General features: G+C 29.4%; 1 protein-coding gene across 4 annotated transcripts in view; it reads right to left on the minus strand.

Moving 5' to 3' along the window:
- Vps50 (vacuolar protein sorting 50) overlaps positions 1-24,554 on the minus strand; it is a 70,626-nt gene extending 46,072 nt beyond the window's left edge. The window contains exons 1-5 of one of the 4 annotated variants that reach the window (XM_075367087.1): positions 24,152-24,553; positions 20,798-20,917; positions 12,629-12,832; positions 4,172-4,308; positions 1,080-1,257 (exon numbers count right to left, since the gene is read on the minus strand). In XM_075367087.1, coding sequence (XP_075223202.1) covers positions 1,080-1,257; positions 4,172-4,308; positions 12,629-12,667 — 354 coding nt within the window. In that variant the 5' untranslated portion in view covers positions 12,668-12,832; positions 20,798-20,917; positions 24,152-24,553. Of the gene's footprint in view, positions 1-1,079; positions 1,258-4,171; positions 4,309-12,628; positions 12,833-20,797; positions 20,918-21,300; positions 21,659-24,151 lie in introns of all 4 variants that reach the window. The other 3 variants (XM_075367097.1, XM_075367070.1, XM_075367078.1) reach the window with 3 other exon arrangements.
- Between the last annotated feature and the right edge of the window lie 773 nt (positions 24,555-25,327).

The following is a 25,327-nucleotide window of genomic DNA, read 5'->3' on the forward strand; positions in this document are numbered from 1 at the left end:
CACTGGCTCTCAAGTCCCTATTAAGGGCAATAGCTGACAATCAATCGTAGATTAATTTTGCTTTTTTTTATTAGTACTCAATCCTGTGAAGGCATGGTTTTCTTTTTCCATCTGTATTTTCCTTTTCTCTTGGAAGAGACAGAACCTGTTTCCCTAAGCCTTTTCACAATTTCATTTACAGTAGCTAACTCCACACTACACTCTCACTGATAATCTGTCTTTAAGTCATTTGTGTGTGCTGGGACAGAGAACAATTTTTTACTTCTTTTGCAGGGTTATATCAATTATATTAACCAGAAGTGAATAACAAACTTATTACGCAGAAACTCACAAGATCACCAAAACCTAATTGACAATGAATTATGAAAGCACAAAAACCACTAATTTTGTTTGCATACGAACTAAGAAAATAACCTCAAACCTCAAACAGTAAGCAGTCTGCCACAGAATGAAAATTCTCTACAACAGAACAAAAATTCCCTTTGTTCAGATTAATTTGTTCACTACTGTATGCAACACCCATACCTATTCTGGACCAACTGAGAAGGAGAATAACTGAAGCTGTTACTAGTGTTACCAAAGAAATGTTTACCAACACGTGGCGTGAAATTGACTATTGGTTGAACATTCTACAAGTAGCAAAAGGCATACATGTTGATGGTTGGACATTCTACGACCAACAAAAGGCATACACGTTGAAGTTTATTGACATGGTAAAAGATACTTCAAAAGTTTTTCATTCTTTTGCCACAATCCGTATAGCTGTAACTGTAAGAGTTTTTTGTAATAAATTTTTGTAATCATGGAAAGACTTTATAGGCACCTGTATATATACTAGTCCATTCATTAGCAGAGTAATTTCTTCTCCTTCATTCCCAACAGTCAGATTCTCCTTCAGATGAAACGACTATCTATGTAAGGTTTTGGGAGCAAATTCAATAAATATAGTCTCACACATTAAATATTATACATTTAATATTTAAAAAAATTAATAATTCTCAAAATCAATGAAACTGAGGTGGAGGAAATATTGCACAAAATAAATCAAATACAAACATAAATTAAATTAGAAAACTAACCAATGTTTTTATAGTATTTAATGAGCGCAGTAGATCCTGCACAAGAGTGCGTTTACGATAATTAGCAAGAATACCAAGACTGGCAGTTGTAAAGTGTTCGTGTGCAAGCCCAAGATCTTGTCTTGCCCTTCGTACAGCATTCACTGTCTCCCCTAGTAATTGTTTTATTCCAACTATCCTGTAGGATATCAAATATTCCAAAATTAATATTAATTATATCAAGGACAACAAAAAGGAAACAGGAATTACGATAGAATGGATGCAAATTAAGTGATAAATTTAAATCTATGTCTTAAACTACATTTTAACTCTACTATGTCCAGTCACAACCCTTCTCATATGAAGGGGTTACATGATCAAAACTTTCTGGACTAGTCAGAGAAATGATTACTTTGAGAATGAACAGTTCAAGGAACATCCAGCCATAAGTTACGTAACTGATACTTCCTGTTATATTTCAGGGAAAATAATTTCTTTATTAGGAATTTTTATTATTATAATCTCTGAAGGTGTTTGTAATACATTACTGCAATCTTCTAAATAACACAGATGAGCAAAGTAATCAAATTAATGTATGCACTTTGTTAACTGGATTACTATACTATTAATTTGAAATCCACTGAAAAATAACACATTATTTAAGGCTGAGAAATTGTGGATTGATTAACTGAATTCCTTTTGTTAGGACTGAAAAACAGTAGAACTGGATAAATTCCTAATATACCCTTAATTAAATGATTGGAACCAAAACGTGTTGAAATAAGAATGCCACTAGACATCCAATTTGCAGATGACAAAAATATGGCGCAATATATGATCACTCAGTTTTACACATTTAATCAGTACAGTTCTATTTTGATTGATAGTGTAGTATACATCATATTTAAAGTAGTACTGAAATCTTGGAGAACTTGAACAAAATAAGCAATAAGTTGGACTGTTGTCCCTGTTCTCTTCTACTTCCAGTTAAATGCGAGTTCTTGATATTTCTATTTCTATTTAGATCATCTATCCTTTTTAATATTTTTTGTCCTCTTATCTTTGTACTTTTTACTAATCCTTTTAACACTACTTTAATCAATCCTTGTTCTCTCATGTTATCTCCAAACCAATTAGCTTTACCATTCTGAGCTGTGTATTTTTTCATTCACCCTTACCATAACTTTATTTTTCACTCCGTCCATTTTTCCTTCTCCAATCTTTCTACTTCCCTCTGTCCATATTTCACATTAATAAATTAAAAGAAAGATACTTCTTCACATCAAACTCTAAAATTACAGGTTGATTTTTATCACCTGAAGGATGCAACTGTACAACTTCAAAAAAAAAAAAAAAAACATTTTACCCCAAAAGATTTAGGAGTACGTATATCACCATTAATATTATTTGCAGTACAACTACTAACATACTCATATACCTACATATAAAAAAATAATTCAAACTGTGTTTGCCATCCCTGCCTCATGAAAAAAATTGCCAAAAGTGAAATTTCTCCATTTTTCATGTTCAACTTTTTGGGTAATTTTCTCATAGAAAGAAGAGATATAGGTAAATAAACCGCTGGATTGGTCCAGCGGTTTATTTACTCAAGTCCTTATTTTGAGAAAATAAGAATAAATTGCTTTTGAGTTTCATCCTTCCAGGACCAATAGTTTTTAGTTATGATTTTTCTGTAAATCCTTACAATCACAAAAATAGCTGTGCACACTGTAACAAAAATGGCCGCCACAGGTAAATTGCTTAAATAAAAAATTAAAAAAAAGTAGTTTTAAGATCCTGAAACATGTAGGAAACAAGTAAGTTTCAATTTTTTTTAAATTGGTCAAGCAACCAGCTTAAATTTTTTTGGAACACTTCAAATGGATTGACCTCTTTGATAAATCATCATGCGGTCCTAATACTTCTCAATAAATATCAGTGACAATATCATTACTATACCTGTCTTTGGTATGTGGACAGAAGAAATTAAACCATTTCCAACATCTAATAACCAACTGTGTGATTTACATCTTATGCATACATATTTTTCTTCAGGTTAAAATTTTACAGAAAGGCCAAACATATGCATGTTTCAATGACAATTTAATTACAGTTTATGGCTTAGCAAATTTAATAACTGGCAGTGTCTGCCAAATGACAACACCAAAAACAACATACTTTCCACTAAAAGGTTCCTGTGATTTGCACAGATCTTTCAGTAGTTCATCAACCATGTCTGCTGCTTTACTCAAAATCAACACCAGCTGAGTCTTGACATAATGTCAATTCATCAGAAACCACTTTTACCATCAGTCTTTGATATGCATCGTTTATTATACACGTGTTTGGCAATGGTGGTTTTAAGATCAAGACCCATCTCGCAATAAAAAAATTTACCACCTAAAAATTCAGCAAACTGCATTAGCCGTGATCATACTGTAGGAAAGCAAGATCACAATTAAATGAATAGTTCTAAAATAGTGTTTAAAGTGTTGTATACTATCACCTCATAATGTCAGCTTGTTGGACCAATAAGAAAGCAGCAAAATATCATTGCTTATCACATTATCACCATATTGGTTAGTTTGCTGCACCAATGAAAAAGCAGCAAAATGTTATATATTACCTTTCTTCCGTTTTCCTCCTTTCTTTATTTCTTCTAATTCTTTCATTTTATTATTTTCTTGAGTGTTTTAAACCATTGCCTGTCCCAATAGACCAATTAGGACTCAAGTTATTGCAATTTTCATGTTTCCAGCACTTTTTTCTTACCATGTTGTAATATGGGGAGAAACAATGTTCACTCATATCTCGACTCACAATTGAGGAGAATTTTGGGTGATTCATCATTAGGTGTAACTTGATTCTCTGAGTGTTTTAAGCCATTGCCCATCCCAGTAGACAATTAGGTCTCAAGTTATTGCAATTTTTATAATTTTAGCACTTTTATTACAATTTTATATTAAAGAAAGTATTTTATAAAAGTAAATATTGAAGTGAATTTTAAAATAGATAGAAAAAATTTGTTACTTATAATTACTTCAAGACATTAAATAAAAGAAATATTACAAATAAATAACAGAATATATATTAGATTTAATAAAAATGCAAACCTTTCAAATTCCTCCTCACAAGCAGTTGTCTTATCCAGTATTAATTTTAACACCTGCTTGGAGACAACTCTTTGTTGAGTTTCTAAACGAGATAAGTCATCTTTAATCAACTGTCCATCTAGTATGTCTGGAAGTTTCTAAATAAAAAATAAAAAAATTACATGCAAACATTCAAATCGTTCTTACTGCAATTCAAATTTTACATTATAAAAAATATTGAGTTCTAACTGTTAGGTTGTGTCCATTATGTTTATTACAAGATGTGTTCAAAAAGTAACGAGAAATTTCACAGACTGTATTAGTCCGATTCTTGGGATTTTTTTATTGTTGTATTGGTAAATATGTCTCAAAAGTATCTGTATATTTTTAGCCATATTGGATGTTTAGTCTGTTGTCAGCTGTAAAAAGGATAACACATGTTTTGGTACGATCAGCGATTTTTTTATTTGTATAAATAATGGATCAGAGAATTTGTATTAAATTTTGCTATAAGAATGGAATAAAGTGTAGCAATGTTTTAAAAATGTTAAATATTGCTTTTGGTGAGTCTGCTATGAGTGGCCTAAGCGTTTCCAAGGTCGTAAAGACATTGAAGATGTCGAGTACCCCATTCACTCCGGCATATCAACAACCAATGAAAACATGGAAAAAGTGAAAGAAATGATTATGAATAATCGCCGAATCACAATCAGAGAAGTCGCATGATGTTGGATTATCAATTGGCTCATGCCATGAAATTTTGTCGGATTTTTGGATATGAAACGTGTGACAGCAAAATTGTTGAATTTCGAGCAAAAACAGCGGTGAATGGAAGTTGCTCAGGAGTTGCTAAATGAAGTCAGCAACTATGCAAAACTACTGAAACACGTCATAACAGGTGATAAAACATGTGTTTACAGATATGATGTCAAAACTAAGGCTCAATCATTATAATAGCATTATTTTAACGTCTGACAAAACTCATACACCGGTCATCATGTATTCTGATAAATATAAAAACTGAATGAAACAGTATGTAATAGATATTGATTTAAACGAAGTAAATGAACCTACTAAAAAATTTTTGAGAATTACTAAAAGTTTAATAATGGAATTTTGTAATATTTTTAATTATAAAAATAATTTAACATACCACACTAGGTTGTACCCTTATGAACCAAGTGCACCCATATTAACTAGGTTACCAAAGTTACACAAACAGGGTATACCTATGCGTCCTTTAACTAATTTTAAAACCACTCCTTTGTACATTATATCTAAAATAATAGATAAAATTCTCATTAGTAAAATAAAGTTAGGGTATAAGTATAATATATAAAATGGATACGAGTTAGTAAATAAACTAAAATTGCAAAGAAAATTTTTGTAAATGATAAAACTATGACTAAGTTATATCTGTAATATGTATCCTAGTATCCCCATAGAAATAACTATTAATATGTTAAAGAAAAAATTAGTACAAAATCATGAAGATCCCTTATTTATTGAAAATATCATTGTTATTAAAAGGAATATATGTAAACAAAATTAGTTTAGTTTTGATAACAAATATTACACCCAGGAAAATGCACTAACATTGGGTTTTCCTTTGTTATCCATATAGGATTATTTACAGGAGTTTGAAGATAAGATAGTTCACAGTATAACACATACAAATGATATTTTAATGTGGACTAGAAACATTGATGATGCTGGCCTCTGTGGTGCGAGTGGTAGCGTCTCGGCCTTTCATCCGGAGGTCCTGCGTTCAAATGCCAGTTAGGCGTGGCATTTACACACATACTACAAATCATTAATCTCATCCTCTGAAGCAATACCTAATGGTGGTCCCAGAGATTAAAAAAAAAGATACATTGATGATATTTTTATAGTCTATAATCTGGTGATAAATGACGAACATTTAATAACCTTGAATGAGTTAAACTCATACTATAATGATTTGAAATTTATAAAAATAGAAAAATAAATTATTTAGATGTTAGTATTGAGTTTGGTAAAAATAATCAATGTATAACTTCAGCATATAGGAAACCCACATCTAACAAAGCCATTACCACACATAGAGCTTCAAATCACCCATGGTCAAATAAGATTAGTACTTATACATATATGGTAAATAGAGCAATTAATTATACAAAACATAATGTAAATACAAATGAATTAAACAAAGAATTAAATATTATAAAACAGATTACTACATATAATGGTTATAATAGTAGATTGGTAGATAATATTTATAACAAGAGGTAAAAATTAAAAATAGCACAAATTTAATATCAATAAACAACACAAAAAAAATTGACAACGTATATTTAAAATATGTAAATACTAATAAAATAGTCGAAAACATTACAAAGGTTTATGATAATAAAAAGTTTAAACATGCATACCAGACAAATAACCACATAATAAAACACCTAACAAGTAATAAATGTAATAATCCTTCTTATGTATACAATTTGAGTGGAATTTATAAAATTGAATGTAATGATTGTGACCATATGTATACTGGTAAGACCACTAGATTTTTAAACCCATATTCATGGAACATTTTAGAAGTTATAAAAAAGATAAACTAGGTTTTTCAAATGTACCAGATCATTTGATTAAAAATAAGCACACAATATCAGATAATCAAACTTAAAAATAATAGAAATTAAAAAATGCAATATGGATATGAATAATAAGGGTTTTGACATTTCAGAGGTATGATATATATAAAACATAAGAATAAATTTAATATGATCAACTTTTAGAGTATGAAGACGTTATTATAAAGGCTGCAGTAGATAGCACCACTATCTTTTTTGATGATAATGTTAAATAATTAATCTTCCAGCCTTGTTAGTAAAATAAATTCAGTGAAATGGCTAGCATATAATTTTATTTTACTTAAGTTTTTGATTTTACTTTAAAAGTTTTTAATTTTTAATACTATTTTTAATTTATTTGTTTATATTGACATCACATTGTGCACATGTGTAAAAAATTGTTACTTTTTAATTTTTTTAATTAATTAATTAAATCTTTATAATTTTTAAACAAGTTTTTATATTTTATATCTTGTTTTTTAAATTAAGGTATGATAAAGTAAATTTAAATTTAATTTTAATCTTAATTTTTTAATTTTAATAAAATTTAATTTAATAAAATTTTGTACTCTTTCTCACACACACACACATATATATATATATATATATATATATATATATATATATATATATATATGTACTGTATTTAGTCATAGCTAGCAGAAATATTCTATGTACATTATTTACCTTAATGTATAACCATATAATATCGGTGGTTGAAAAGGTAACTTACACCGCACTCTAACTTTTTGTATAATTGAGATAACAGGTCGCAGTTTTCAACATTCTTCCTTATACTGAGGAGCTACTTCAATGAATGTTTATGTCTCTCTTTTTAATTTTTGGTGGTGGGGGAATTAAAAAATTTCAGATGGAACCAGTAGTCATTTGATATATCTTAAAGAGCTCGATGAGACAAGAAAAATAATATAATTAAAGCTAAATTCTCTATCACAATTTTGTATTGGCATCAAATCCAAAAGGGGCTAACAATGTGTGTTTCAGATAGCTAGAAACGACAGTTGTTTGCTACCCTTTAATCTTTTTTGTTATTTGAGATATCCTGATTCTCTCTTTGGAAATCTCCGAAAGAGAGGCTAAATCAGTAAGCCCCAATTTAGAGAATTCAGCTTTAAGGGGGAGGGGACAGCAAAAGCTTTTAATCAGGATATCATATGGTTATATGATATCTGATTTATTATATGATTTGCAAGACAATCAAAACACTAACAAAAATGTTACTGTTAAAATGGCTACAAAAAATATTAATTTTAATTGTATCATTTTTCTCGTCTTATTGAGCTCTTTAAAATGATTTATCAAATGACCATTGGTCCCTTTTGAAATTTTTGAGTTGACCCCCTGTTGCCCAAAAATTAAAGAGTGAAATATATGTTCATTTAAGTAGCTCCTCGGTACAAGGTAGAATGACACAAACCACATCCAGTTATTTCAATTATAAAATTATAAAAATCTCATGTCAAATCAATTACAAAAAAAAAGTAGGGGTATACGTTACTTTACAGCCACCCAGTATAATGATAAATATGCAGTTAATACAGGTTTTTATTATGAAATGCAGAAGTGTATTAGGTTTATCATTTTATACTGACAGCAAAATTTTCATTGATTTATTACTGCTTTGTGATTTAGTATTCATACAATTGAATTACAAACACTAACAAAAAAAAATTGTTTTATTACAATATTAATCATAAAAAAACTAATGGTAAGATATAAATGTAATTTTTATTTACTATTTTATGCATTAAGCAAATTTTTACAAACACAATAATTATAAATACACTACTACATCAACAATAACAATATAGCAAATAATGTAAATATAGTATATAATATAGCAAAAGTAAGAGGAATATGAGTAAAACCAAGAACGTAGATTTTTTTTTAACACCAATCTTCCCCATGTTTAGAGATCAGTAAATGAGATTAGTAATTAATATAGCTTCAGTTATTTATATAAGTTATTAAATTCAAGAAAAATCATTAAATCAGTCACATATTAATTAGTAAAAACAATTTTATTTTTCAAAATAATCTCAACTAACACTGATACACTTATCCTAGTGCTTTATTAATGTCCCACGAATTTACTACATGAATCTTTTTAGACTGCTGTTTCAGGCACATTCAGCAACAAATCAATCATTATCCATAAGATTACCCATTTATTGGGTGACAATTGTACCACTGACATCACATCACTTGGTAAATGTCCAATTAATATTCAGTTTCTGCTCATACATGATGTCATATATCTTCTGTTATGGCTGTAATTGCTTCCCTAATTCTTTCTTATAACTGATTATTCAGATCATTTAATTTTTACCTGAAAACAATGTTTTTAATGTATCACCACAAGAAAAAAATCACAAGGTGTTAGGTCTGAACATCTTGGAGGCCATTTATCTATTTTGTTCTTTCCATTTATCTATTTGATCCAACTTTAGTAGACCAAATAGAAAAATCATTTGGGGCTAGGACAGGGCTTTCAAGAGGAAATTGAACAATTTTTCACCCTAATTCATCAATTCTTTCTTCAGTTAATTCGTAAATTAATTGGAATTATCAAGATAGAACAATACTAGTCAGTAATGTAAGACATTTTCAACTGAATGTCTGAAGCACCAACGTAACTTTACAGAATGATGCAGCAGCATTTACATTATCAAATCACTTTCAGGAATAGGCTAATAACACTCCTTAAAAATATGAAAAACTATAAGTATAATCGTACCAGCTGTGGCCATAACCTTGAATTTCTTGCATAAGAGTACAAAATTATGTTTCTATTTTGTTGAATCATTTAACAAAAATGATTTCAATAGTTTCTTTGTTTTTTTTTTCTAGGTTATAGTGATACATTCAATCCCAGTAACAGGACTGTTATGTCATTCCTGTTTTGGTGTACCACAAGAAATACTAAGCTTAGGGAAAATTAGTTCATTTTTGTTCCTCAGCTGTAAAGACTCACTACAAGGCTTCAAATCTTGCACCATGAACAGAAACTCAAATGATCATGTACTATGTATAACATCCAAATAGGGTATTCAACTTGTTTAAGCCTAGCGACATACTATCTATAGATACTTTCCAATCAGCATTAATCACCTCCTCCATTTGTCTCTCACTGTTGTTCTTCTCCAAGCTAGGTAGGATAAATAGATGTTCAAAAATAACATAAGTAAACTTCATAGAATCTACAGTTGTCTGCTACTTTAAGCAACTCCTCACAGTAAACAGAAAATATTTCACAATAGTACTTGATTCTTTTAACAAACATCTTCAAGCATTATTAAAAAAAAAATAAGTTAGACATGTACGCTTCTGCTACTTAGCGACTGCCAACAATATCATCAAGATGCATTGTGCTGTCACTTAAAGACACCTTTACAAACCTTTCACTACTATTTTAAGCTTTCCACATCATTTTGTGACCTATTTACTAACATACATATAAAAAGTTCAAACCCTTTACTTCTCTTACTTTTATGTAAAGAAAAAACTGAAATTGTTACATAATTGAATAATGGTGACAAGGGAGATCAACTGGTAACAAAAATTAAATTCTATTCAAAGGTGAAGTGATAAAGAAAAATAACTATATGAAATGAGGTAACAGAAAGGTTTGGTGCCAATCTAAATATAAAGTTTTATTTTAATACAGCTATTGTAATCATATTACAATGGTCTATGCTAGAAAGTTTTCATAAAAAATCTCAACAAAAAAACATTTTCAGGTGATAAAAACAGTTAATAGAGTCAAAGATTTTAAGAAAGTAATGAATGAAGATCACTGATCAAGAAGACAACAGATACTGAAGAAGTAAAAGTCAAACATGCGGAGAAAGAGAAAATTGACAAAGAAGTGAGAAGAATTAGAGCCCTGATCCAGATGCGATTAATTGAAAAATTGTGAAATGAACAAGTAATTGGAAGAAGATTGCACAAAAATAACAGCATAAATTAGCAGAACATTATATAGGAATAAAGTATCGAATGAAATAAAACCGGTAGAGTAACTGCAATATTTAAGAAAGGAATTAGAAAGAACTGCTCTAATTATTGTGGAACTTGCATTTCAGCTTCACTATGAAGGTATTTGCAAAGCTAATAAAAAACCAGACTGAGTCCATGTTTGAAGATGTGGAAGAGGAATCTAGAATTTTCTGGCAGATATTGCATACACGACACGTCAAACAAAAGTAAAAAGAAAAAATTTTGGCACAAACCAAAATGCAGTGTTTGATTTTTTTTTTGTAAATCTGAAAAAAGCAAATCATATTGTAATAAGAAAGATGACAAAACACATTTTTCAATTACAGTAAAAAAAACTGTAGTACAATGGTTCTGTATATCAGTTAAACTTGGGTCTACATGTTACAAACAAATATTCTAAACTATTAAATAACTGTAACAGAAAACCCCTATGTCATCAATACTATTTTAAAGTTTATAAGCAAATAAGCTGCTTATGTAGTATGTCAAATATAATTGAATGTGCATACCGATATCAAATGAGCTACATTTATGCACATAGATGTAGATCATTTTTTATTTACAGATGATCAGATAATATCTCAGCTGTAAGACAATACTTTCATGAATATGAAACTTGCAGAGGAACCCTGGAAGTGTTTTAAAAATAAATATTAATAAAATTGAATAGCTGACTAATGAATGATGAATTATTTATTTTTTATTTTTGAAAAGTAGGTTATTTGGGTTCAATTCTAGCTAAGAATGGAACTTAAAAGGTAGAATTATAGAAAAGGATAACTGGGAGAAATCATGGAATATTAAACTCTGTATTACAAGGTAGGAATATCAGTAATAGAATGAAGACTATACAAGACTTTTGAGAAGTGCGTTGCTCCATAGCAACAACATTGTCAGTAGGAAACATTGTCAGTAAAAAAGAGAACAGGATAGACTGTATACAATTGAAGAAGAATTTTATAGATATTCAATATTGAAATTTAAAAAAGGAAGGATAAGGAAAATAGAAAAACAAAGACTTAGAGAAGTAGAGGAAGCTATTAAAGAAATTTTGGAACAGTCAAATCATGTAATGAAGGTACATGACTAAAGGTTGCTGAAGGTTACAAAAACGAAGGTTATAGACTGGCAAGCAAAGAAATGAAGATGAGAACAACACTAACTTCATGAAACAGTTTAAATAATACAGAAAGATCAGTGTTTCCGACTAGAGACATTAATGATACACATAAATAACATAATATGCAAGAGATTTAACTCAGCAATTAGTGGATACTGTTTATTATACTCATCAAAATATTGTTCTTTTTTTCTGTTTACACAGTTTATTGCACTGTTTGTAAATGCATGTCTGGGTAGAAAAAACCTCAGCATTGACAAAATTCTCAAACGTATATATTCACACATGCATGTGTGTAGTGTACACACACACACACAGAGAGAGAGAGAGAGAGAGAGAGAGAGAGAGAGAGAGAGAGAGAGAGAGAGAGACCACATTTGCATGCACATAAAACGATTGTGGAAAAACCAGATTCTTATCTGTAGGTTATATTCAAAAGTACTGAAAGTATTTAACAAAAATATCATGTGAAGAACAATGTGAACATGAGTCACAGATTCATGAACTCTGTTCACTGATTAATTCTCTTTATGAGAAATTAGTTAAAAGTTTTGAATTAATAGGGGATAGTTTTAAATTAAAAAGAATCATTATAACACTGTGTACAATACAAAATTTTAGGTGCAAAAATTACAGGTGGAAAGATAGTGGTTATGCAGCAATTCTACTTCCCAAAAATAACTAACTTCTATAAATTAAATTTCTAACTTTTATAACTTTACTTACCTTTAGTTCAAATTCAATGGGATCAAAATTTTCAGTCATAAAATATTCAGGAAGGATACTATCCAACACTTCTTGATCAGCAAGTGTCTGTTCAGAATTATTTGTATTATTAACTACCACTGGCACTAAATTCTTTTCATAGTTGTCACCAACTGAAATAAACTCAGAACTTGTTCCTACAACAGGTACTTTTCCTCCATGTCCCTAGAATTAAAGTAAAAAAAAAAAAAAAAAAATAGTATAAATGTTAGTTTACACTAGCAAGAAAAAACTTTTTTGTGTATCTGGAATCATACAAGATGATTTAACTAATTTTGGGGTGCTGAATTCAAAAGTGTTATCAGAATTTATGTGATACATCACATTTTTTACATACATACTATTTATTTACCAATAAATGCAAAATCACTGTCTAATCAGATACAGGAAGAAATTCTTCTACATTTCAGATTGTTCTTCTAGCAACATCAGATTAGGTGGTGGTACAGGTAACTCCTCTCCATATGGTACCAGCTTTAGAACTGAGGATACATCTGCATATTTTATGAACTTTCTATTTTTGAATGAAAATATCTGTCATACAAAAGTAGCAGTTTGTGAAGTGGTCCCTAGGTTCATGCTAAACCATCAGTACAGCAAATGGCACAGCTCGTCAGTTCCCCTCAACCATTCAGTTTGAGTTACTGAGCATGATATGTAAATAACATAGGCACCCATTTTTTATCTTGATCCCCGTGTGCATAATCGAAATAAAATTTATAAGCATTTTTTATCAATTCAGAAGTAGTCTTTCTTTGACATATAGGCATAAATTTGTCACACATATAACAAAAATTGTCTGGATAATTTGAGAATCCACAAACTTTTGCAGAAGCCATGTTGCATCAAAAAAAAATGAAAAAAATCGCTTTTGTATTATAAAGAATTGATGAAGATAGCACAACACTAATAACTCTGTGAAAAATAACACACACTATAGACAAGTGGAGCTAAACTGAATAAGTTTTTAAGCTCTGCAGTAGGCAACAACAGAGCCTTCTTTATGATGTCATCAAACATCTTTGTATATATATACTTCTCATAATACAGTATATATAATTATTTAAGTTTTTTTTTTAGTAAGCATGTACGCATATTGTTTATTAACAATACAGAAACTACTCTTAATTGTAACCAGTAGTTGAGCAAAATGAGTTCATTATAAAATTTTTTTACAAATTTATGATTTAAGTAAAACCTTTATGCAGTAACACAATTTCAATGGCATATTTGAAATCAGGACCTAAAGTACAGTGAGAAAAGTTGTGTAATGCGTTAGATACAAATTTTGTGTTGACTAGTGATTATTATATTATATGCATTTGTTTATTTAAAAAAATACTCATTTGAATTTTTTGGATCCTCAGTTTCTTCCTGGAATACTAAATTATCACTTTTCTACCAACAACCAAATTAAAGAAACACTACGAGGTCTGTTCAAGAAAAATGTAGACTGTTTGAATTGCTCAGGTCCAGTTGGTTCCAGTCAAATCCGCTTGGTGTCGCCATGTTTGTACAGATCAGCTGATTACAACGCAGTTTCTTTGATTGCAAATATCATTATTGGTTGCTTAGCTACGTGGTTGTTTGTGAAGTGTGTATTTTTAATTTGGCGGATTTTAGAATGAGTGAGTTGAACGAGCAAAGAGTTGCTATGAAATTTTGTGTTAAACTCGGAAAATCTGTGAGTGAAACTTTTGATATGCTCAAGACGGCTTACGGTGACATTGCTATGAGACATGTTTTAAGTGGCATGGACATTTTAAAGATGGTCGTCAGTCAATTGAAGAAGATGAGTGTCCTAGATGACCTTCCACGTCAACTGACGACTCACATGTAGACAAAATCAACACCCTGGTTCAGGCAAATCGACGTCTGACCATCAGAGAGCTTGCTGAAGCGTGTGGGATATCAATTGGATCATGTTACAAGATTTTGACCAAAAAATTGAAGATGCACCACTGGTTTTTTCAACACGACAACGCTTCAGCCCATTGAGCCCTCAGAACTCGTGAGTTTTTGGCCAAACACTCGATCACTGTTCTTCCCCACTCACCTGACCTCGCTCCTTGTGACTTCTTCTTGTTTCCCAAACTCAAAAGACCTTTGAAAGGAAGAAAATTTGAGAAGATTCCCAAGATTGAGGCAAATGCGATGAAGGAACTGAAGAACATCACAAAATAAGCGTTCCAGGATTGTTTCCAAAAGTGGAAACACCATTGGGTTAAGTGTGTGCATCGGGAAGGAGAGTACTTTGAAGGGGGCCCAGAAAAGTAACTTCTGAATAAAGTACATTTTGTTTTATGACGTTAGTCTACGTATTTTTTGAACAGACCTCATATTTTAAAAATAACCATAAAAAAGCTTCATTATCAGAACTATACCATTCTTAATGACTGACAAACATCTGGATTCTACAACATTAAATAAATCACAAATAATAAGAAAGATTAATGTAAATTAACCACTCCACCAATCTCCATGGCAGAGACCACTCTACCAGACCTCCAGATAAAAGGCCACTTGGTAGTGAGTGGCCTTTTATCTGGAGATCCTAGGTTCAAATCAAGTCGGGTACAGCATTTTCTACAATTACAAAATTTCCATTTTATATTCTCACAGCACAAGCTTCGAGCTAATGTGAAGAAGAAATTATTAAACCATTAATATATAACAGGGTATTCACAACAAAATATGGTAATTCAGAGTTAGAAAGTAAAGAAAGCAGTATGATCGATCAGAATTTCATTAACTGTGATTAAATGTGTTGGTACACAAAAAGGTGTTTAAATTTAGAAAAATTAAGCACTATTTAAACATTATTTTTATTTAGAAAAAATCTTTTAGAGCTATTATCAGTTCAGTAGTAGAATTGTAGGTGAAGCTATTATTGATGGTTCTGAATATAAATGGTTAAAAGGCGTTTCAAACATAATCATACAAAACCATATTTTATCAGTAAAATGATGGTTCATTTAATATTTTGTTTTTATGAAATTTAAGTGTTTTGTTTCAAAATTGATTATTGCTGAGGAAAAATGAGTTCATGGTTTGTATGTTCTAAGCATAAAATTTGAAACTTATGGTTGTATCTGTAAATTAGACTTGATTAAACAAGGTAAAAAAAAGGTTAAGTCTGAGGTACTACTATGCATATATGAATTCACTGTAACTGCAGTTGGGTGGTTTATATTTTTAGATTTATTTGCATTCGGTCTTTCTAATATAAGATTTTGTGCAGTCATTAAAATTCACTTTGTATATTTCTGAGCTCCTATGTTTAATTGTATTCGTTTTGTTAGCATCATAGAATTTTGAATATTTTTATTTGTTTATAGTTGTGAAAGTAGCATTGTCACCTTCTTTTCTGAAACTGCTTGCAGTTTCATGGGACACTTTGGTTAATGAAAAAACACATTACATACTCTTTATCATTAGTATTTTATTTTTTTTATTAAAAAGATTTTTTGATCAGATAAGGCTTACCAAGGAAATCAAGATTTACCATTTTACATAAAATGTTGGTTATATGAAGAAGTTTATCTACCACATAAATAATGAGGGCATATACAACAATTTATAACAGTTCATATACAAAAAACACATAACTCATTCACTAATCAAGAATATACCCATACTACATAAATCTACACTTGCAATATATTACATAACAATACTCAACATTAATATACCTATACAAGGCATTATCAATATATTACTGCAAACAATAAAAATAACAATAGACATCATAATTTTAATAAAAGGAATTAAAACGTATGTACTTCATACATACAGGGTACAAGTGAACTATTTTGCACACACAAAAACCAAATACAAGACTCAATTAGAGCTATCAATAGGCTCATCTGTTTCTAGATTTCAAACTACAACATTTTCAAAACTTTGAAATGCACATGCATCAAACAATAAAACACTGGAAACAATATATTGATTTCATACAACTATAGAAAATAACCCAGAATCACATAAACCTGTCAAGATTTTCAGAAAAGATTATTCTATGTTTTCAAAACCACAAACAGCCACAATACCAAAGACATATGATGCTAAAAAAACCAACCCCAATAAAAACCAAATATACAACAAAAAAAATTATGTAAACCTAAGTAGGTTGGGAAACCTGGATAACCTAAGTATGTTATTTACCTAGGTTTCCACAGGTACAAAAAGTCAAACAAGCACTGCATATAACAGAATCATAAATACTCACCTCACAAAAACATAGACATACATACAAAGATATAATACACAGCACACACATTTTGCATAAACCACATATAAGCATGAACTCTACATGTTAAAATAATATGAATTTATAAATGTGCTAAATTTTCCAAAGATAAAATATTAAATAAATATATTCTCCTATCTCTTCAAAATAACCACTATTTACAACATCTGCAATACCACTGATAAAGAAATTCATAATACCACAAAAAAAAGGATCAGCCAGAAGCACATTTCCAGTAACTTAGTAAATGATCTTTGACACAGAATGACTAAACATAATAACACTTACTAACAAAATTATTAAAAATTAATCTTTTCAGTGGTTATCATAAGAATGGTAACTACCAAAAGATGATGTGGAAGAAAAGTTTCCATTTTGAAAGTGTGTAATTTAATATTTAAAAAACCTACGAAATTAGTTATTTCCTTTTTTAAAAAACAGGTTAACAAACATTCACCATGCAAATCTATAATCCATGCAAAACTACAAATATAATCTATCAGTATGAAAATCAACAATTTAATGAATTAATTTGATTAACAGACTCAGGACTACTGGAGTGCTCTATAAAATTTTTATTTTATGTTTTATGTTATAAAATTAATTTTAAAAACCCTCCATTACAGCCTGAATCTAAAAAAAAATCAATATTATTTTTGCAATTGTTTAAATACCAATTAATTTAAACTAACAATCACAGGGATAAAATAAAATGATCTTAAAATAAAACAACTTATAGTTTCAATACTTCAATAGAATAAAAAAAAAAGAAAAACAATAAAAGTAACTATAAAAAGATATACATGCGCACATACAGAGTAATATATGTAGGATCTATATGTTAGCAATCAGACTGAGTGTAACCAACAGTTCATGAAGTGAAGTTTTATCGAGTTGCTGTTAGTTGATTCACTAAATATTACTTTTCAATATATATGTTGATATACAGGTTTAAAAAAAAAGCAATTTTTTATTTATTAATAACACTGATAAACACAATTTTTGTTTCCTAATATGTGATATATGATTTTAATGTTTTCTGATTGTGAAAACAAATATGAACTCATAATCACCCAGAGTTTTTGAAAAATTATTTTAATTTTAATTAAAGTTTTTTTCATTTTTTAACATATAGTTAGAAATTTAAGCTCCTATATTGTATTTTGTTAGCTCATTTTTTATTGTTTAACTTTGTTAACATAATTTGTAAGCTATAAATAAACAATACTAGACAAAGAATTAAATCATATCATAGTCACATATTACGACATCATATCTAATACTGAAGAGTAAGCCTCCATGAACAAAATTAATTGTCTGTGCAGGTCAAAACATGTAGTTGAAAACACCGCTGTGTTGTGTGTATTAAGCACTAGCTTTAGGAATGAATTACTTTTGTTCACGATATCTTAAGTTTGTTAACAATGCAGTGTCACAATGTCTTGAAATTTTGTAAATGATGTGGATGCCTTTTGTAATGTATGAGGTGAGTTTACTGTAAAATCAAATAGTAAAAGAACATTACACCTTTAATTAAAAAAGGCATATCATTTGTACTTTCAGTGTAAAACTGGTGATCAGGATAAGACATGGGCTCCTGATACATTAAGCACTAATTGTTCTGCATATTTAAGAGGATGGCTGAAATGTACACAGAAGGCTTTGCCATTTGGTGTACCTATGGTTTGGTGTGAACCAAAGGATCATGTGACTGATTGTTACTTTTGTTTAATAAATGTGTCTAGAATTTCTAAAAAATCTAAACATACTGTAAAATATCCTTTATTGCAATCTGCAATCAGGCCGGTACCTTACAGTGAAATTATTCCAGTTCCTGAGCCACCTGTGAATGCAAGTTTCAAAAGCAGCAATGAAGAATCAGGCAGTACTGAAGAAAACAATGATTTTGATTTTGAATTATCTTCCAATAAGCCACATCTTATATCACAAGGTGAATTAAATGACTTGGTTAGGGATTTAAGTTTATCAAAAAATCAATCTGTGCGGTTAAGATGGAGACTGCAACATTAGAATTTACTTTAAAAAAATACAAAAATTTTGGGCTATCAAAGCCAACAAAAAGAACTTTCCCAGTACTTTATTAATGAAAATAATTTGGTTTATTACATAAATATTGATGAGTTTATGTTGCACTTAGGACAAGTTCATAAACCTGAGCACTGACGCCTTTTCATAGATTTGTCCAAGTACAGTTTAAAAGTGATTCTACTACACAACGGTAACAAATATCCTTCTATACCAATTGTTTACAGTATTAATTTGAAAGAGACATACAATGTGATGAAAGACGTCTTTGAAGAATTAAATTATAAAAAACATAACTGGAACATACATGGTGATTTGAAAATTGCAGCTATTCTGTTAGTCATGCAGTCAGGCTACCAAGTACGTGTGTTTTCATTGCGAATGGAACAGCCAAGCTAGGGATAAACATTATGTTACCAAAGAGTGGAAGAAACGAGACAACTTAACACCAAATGGGAAAAATACTATTCATGGGCCTTTAGTTGAACCCAAAAAAATATTTTTACCCACTCACCATATCAAGCTAGGACTAATGAAAAACTTTTTGTAAAAGCAATGAAGGATAGTCCCGGATTTTTGTACATCAGGTAGAAATTTCCAAATGTAAGTAAAGTAGAAATTAGGAATATTTGTTGGTCCTCAAATAAGAGAGTTGGTCAAAGATGATGTATTTAACTCAATGTTAAATAATGCAGAAAGGGCAGCTTGGGCTTCATTTAAAGACGATCACAAAAAATTTCTCTGCAAACAAAAATCCGACAATTACCACGATATTGTTAATCAACTTCATACTTTATACAGAGCTATAGAATGTAATATGTCTTTGAAAATAAACTTCCCCCACTTGCATCTGCATTTTTTCCCGAACAACCTCAGACATAAGTGACGAACACAGTGAACGTTTCCACAAAGACATTTCAGTGAAGGAAAGCCGCTATAAAGGAAATGGAATACTAACATGCTTGCCAATTACTGTTGGACATTAATTCACGATAAGCCTGAGGCTATTTATAAAAGAAAAGCATCAGCAAAATCATTCTAACACAGGTATGGCCATGCAAAATTATAAATTTTACAGATTTTGAGTATATTTTCCCTTAATTTTTTTTTAAGCATAATTTATTTAAAACTAAGGGTAACAGAAAAATTGTATTTACAGATTTGTAATATATGCAAAAAAGCAATTCAAGAAATGGTATCACACTTAGAGAAGCATTAAATTTTTTTTCTTCTATCAGTGTAATCTTTTAAAAGATTAAAATGAAATTAATCCTGCCTTATACAGTAAAATCTGGACATTGTAGAATACAGGGTAAATGCAAAAGTTTCTGTTAAATAAAGAATTCCAATAAATAAAGTTAATAGAAGAAACAAAATTATTTAAAAATCTGTTTACACGTTATTAATAGCTGCTCTTTTAAACCAAGCAGCAGACCACAGCTTTATCATAGTAATGTCAAAAGCACTGCTCATTAGCTCCAAAAACTTCTTTTAAAACCACATTTTCTTGAAATTTAGAAAGCAAGTTATTTTTTCAATGTTATTAAATTTTAATCTTACTTCATCATACTGATCAGATAATATAATAAAAGAACAAATTTATTAAGTATGATGAAATCTAAAAATTTGATGAAAAAAGGAAAAAATAAAATTGTTACTGATTTGTAAATGTTCAACAGAATTATCAACTTCTAAAGAAATTAAGGTATTAATGTAGTAAGTGATCTACTGCTGTAGTTAGTTAGTTCTTAGACAGCACCACTTAAATGCTATAAAGTCAATCAAGCCAATGGATTGGTTAATTATCCAATTAAAAAAAAATTGAAACTTACCCACTTGTTTCCTACATGTTTAGCACCTTAAAAATACTTTTATTTATTTTTATTTTTTATTTAAGCAGTTTATCTATGGCGGCCAGTGCACACACCTATTTTTGTGATTGTAAGGGTTTACTGAAAAAATCATAATTAAAAAACTATTGGTCCTGGAAGGATGAAACTCAAAAGCAATTTATTCATATTTTCTCAAGGTAAAAAACTGGTCCAATCTCTCTTCTTTCTATGAGAAAATTACCCAAAAAGTTGAACATGAAAAATGGAGAAATTTCACTTTTGGTAATTTTTTCATGAGGCAAGGATGACAAACACAGTTTGTAGATATACGAGTATGTTAGTAGTATCATAAATAATATTAATGGTGTTGTTGAAGTTGATGTTTTCAATATTTTTAAAATAGTTTTTTTTTATTTATTAATGATAAGTCATAATTCAATGATAACTTAACCAATACCAGTAACCTAATATAATTTTGATTCAAAAATGCTTGTAAAACTTACCCAAACTGAGATTTCATGAGTAGCCTACATCTGTTTCCAAGAATTCATTTTTATTTTTATGTTGGTTTATTTTTATGAAAACTATCAAAGAAAATTAACTGTAGCAAACTTGTAATTATTCTTCACTGAAGTAGCCTGTTTTTATAGCAATGAAAGTTTATTATTTAATGTGATTACCCAACCAGCTGTGATATCTCTTCTGATAATTCTCTTTAAATTGTGTGAGGACGACCCACCACTGTAGTGTTAGTTGATGGAGGTGATACACCAAAATGCTACAAGCAGCATCAAACTGTTCAATATTGTGATGTGGGGTAATGTATTGCTCTTGGTCTTCGCATTCATATAGTTCTTTGCTCTGCTGAGAAAAAATACTTTTGAAACAGTTAACAAAAATAGATTTTCCAAGAAATAAATTTAAATTTGGAGAAATGTGTTCTTGTTCTTTGGGAGTTGTTCTAATGTTATTTGTCTTAAGTTTTTCTTAACTGTTTTTTTATTTCTCAAAGGGTCACAAGAGGGCTGTCCATACAGGTGACTGAATTTTGACAAAAACATTTTTCATGACATTTACAAACACTGTGACATCTGAATTAACACGTAAAAAAATAAGTTGTTGGGTTTCATCACTAAAGTCACAAATTTTAATAAATTATTTTGGCGCTGTATCATACACTGTTCTATGACACTCTTCATTCATATAAATTCCTATGGAACACTGTTCTTCCACTGTTTTATGTGAAATTACTTGAAAATAATGTAAAAATTTAACTGATTTTAAAATTTTCAAATATATTTTAAGTAAAACTTATTTATTTAATCAACGCTTCCAAACACAGGATGAAATTTGAGACACTCGGTAAAGATGTGAACAGGTTACTGAATAATGTCAGACTGACCAGTCTGTAACCACAAAGCTAAATGATGCAACAAGCATATATGAGCATGTAGCAGCATGAATTTTCCTGAAGACTGGAATGTCTTCAAGCGCCTGTTATAACATGAACATTGCAGCTAAATGGTTCAAACAAGTCTATTTCAACTATAGTAATAAGTATAAAAATATTAAAGTGCCAAGAACACAAGAAACCACCTTGGGGCACTTATTTAGCGAGTCAAAATGCTATTGGTTTTTACAGGTTTTTCATGAATTTTGAGAAGTTACAACTTTTTTATTAGTACAATACACAAGAAACATTCTTATTTGCCACAAACATTTACAAAAACATCTTAAATTGTGCAAATTTGAGATTTTTATCACCAGCCCCATCAGTTATTTGAAGCCAAAATTTGAATTTAAAAAAAAAATTAGTTTTCAAAAATTCATAAAAATTTTGGGGTAAGTATATCATCATTAATATTATTTATGGTACAACTACTAGCATACTCATATACCTACATTTAAAAAAATAATTCAAACTGTGTATACCATCCCTGCCTCTTGAAAAAAATTACCAAAAGTGTAATTTCACCATTTCATCTGGTAAGTAATCTACTAATAAAAAAACACCATCTTTAAAAAATGACTAACAAAATAAAATCTATCTGTAGTTACAGAAAACTAGCTACAACTGGACATGTACTTGCATGACATGCAAATGATTAGATTATAAATGAATGAATAGGTAAGATGCAATTTAAATAGTACTTAATGCACTGATCTTGTTATAATCTATCAGAATTATGATCAGATTATTAACCCAAATTTACATCGAAAAAAAAATGTTATTATATAAATTTCACCTAAATACAAAATATTAAAATTAAAGTTAGATTAAATTCTAACTTTAGAATTTAAACCTTGAGAGTTTAAGATCTACACTGATCTTAATTAGCCTTAATTAATCTATTATATTTTATCAAGATTCCTTAATAATAATCGAAGAAATAAATAAAGACTTTAATCGACAAAAGAATAAGAAAAGATGTTAATCATTATTTACTTTTAGTCTTCATAATTTTCAATCTACACTGATCAACCTTTTAATGATGACTACAATATGCAAAAGTGTAGTGACGACTACAAAAACGGATGTAAAGATAGCTACCCAGTAATAATTTATTTCATTGTAAATAAAAAAAATTATATACAGACACTGCAAATCTAAGCACATATTTTTTAATTAATTTTAATTAAAATATTTGATTAATTTAGTAAAAATGAACTAACCTTAAAAGTAAATAATAAATTAAAAAAATTATGAACATTTATAATTAATTTAAAGGCTTCAGTTTAATAATTTCTTTTAATAATTATTATTGATATATTAAAAACTAGACAGCACAGATCAATCAAAATTAACAGTAGATCAACACCTACAATACAGTAACCATCAAACATTAACAAATATGGCAAGTTGATTGAAAAGTTTTTGTGTACAGAAATAGAGTGGCTAAATATACACTATAAATATATACATACACTGTACACTATATAATATATACATATAAATCAAGTTTAAAATTAAATCATTAACAGGAAAATAATTTTAGAAATGAACAACTCCTGGTTAAGAATAAGTAATACAACTCAAAACGCAATCGAAGAGTTAAAAAAATAGTACTTCTTCCTTTATTATCTAAATGATAAGTTCTGTTATTTTTAATATTTATTATTTTCTATATAATCGTCCAAGTGATCAGCTTTCATTTTAATACACTTTTAGGTTACTGTATGGTATAAGTTTTCCAAAAAGTGAAAAGAAAACTAAGATAATTGTAAAAAAAATTTATTTCTTCTAAATCACATTTGCATCTATTATAAAAGGAGAAATTCTCAAATGGATCAGTAGTGATCAGAATTAAGTTAGGTTAAGTTTAACTCAACTGATATAGCACAAAAATTACTCACCTGTTTATTGATTAATTCAAAAAACTTAAATTTTAAATCCTCCATATTAGTTAGTGCAGGAATTATTATCACTAATAACACTTTCTCACGCTTATTAAGAGATAACACTATACGCGCATATTTTACATTTCAACAGCTGAGTTGCACTCTTCAAATCAACACATAATCGACTCCGTATCAACTATCGATATTAAACTATCTTCAATCGATTTCCCAGCTAAACTTCATTCACCTTTTTTCCCGAAAGTTGGTGTATCAAAATTCTGAACACTTGTACTAAGACGATTGTGGTTGCCTTATATCCGCTTAGGGTATGGTATGTTCGTTAATTACTGTCAATAAGCTACATGACCACAAAAATTGATAGCTTACTATGTAATGAGAGAATTATTTTTATTACTATTATCCGATACCAGTCAAATAGGCTATTTTGTCTTATAGTTTAAGTAGAATCAACCTTGGACTTTTAGTGACCAATACTCGAAGAAGATGAAACTTCCCTTCCTGAAATTTCTCCAAAAATGATTTTATTTAATAAGTGTTTTAAAAAAATTGCAAATAAAGTAAACCATACTTCTTTATGTTTATTAACATTTTAATTCTAACATGGTGTCTAATTAAATAAAAATTTTTCTTTATTTATAACAACTCATTTTCTCAGTATTCCAGTAACGAGAGCTCAAATCACCATGAAAATTCTGACTTCTATTAAAAACGAAGAAAAATTCGAAAAAAATATGAACACCTTTTAAAAATTCCGGAAAAAAATTATAATTTCAAAATATAATATTATAAAAACTTTTTTTTACCAACATATCAAATAAAAGTACGGTATTACTTTTGGTCGCAATATGCGATTGGGAGGTGAAATAGAATTTCCTTTACGTTTTGAGGTATGTATGATACGAAAATACCATTCACTTGAAATGTAATTTCCTTGATAGATAGACAGGCCTATATGTAACTATTAGATCAATTTCAATGAAATTTAGATACGCTGTAGTAGTGGATATGAAAATTTGACGAAAACTGATCGAGTATTCATTAATTACGTTCAATCTAAGTTCGACAACAGGCAACATAACCTCAACTTGAGGTCATGTTGACTGTGCACATACGCGCTTATGTAGTGAGTCACAGTCGAGAGTTAGTTAAATTTGATGCTGTGTGTAAGAT

The sequence above is a fragment of the Lycorma delicatula genome, chromosome 1 (genome assembly GCF_047948215.1).
Source record: "Lycorma delicatula isolate Av1 chromosome 1, ASM4794821v1, whole genome shotgun sequence".
NCBI classification, from domain to species: domain Eukaryota; kingdom Metazoa; phylum Arthropoda; class Insecta; order Hemiptera; family Fulgoridae; genus Lycorma; species Lycorma delicatula.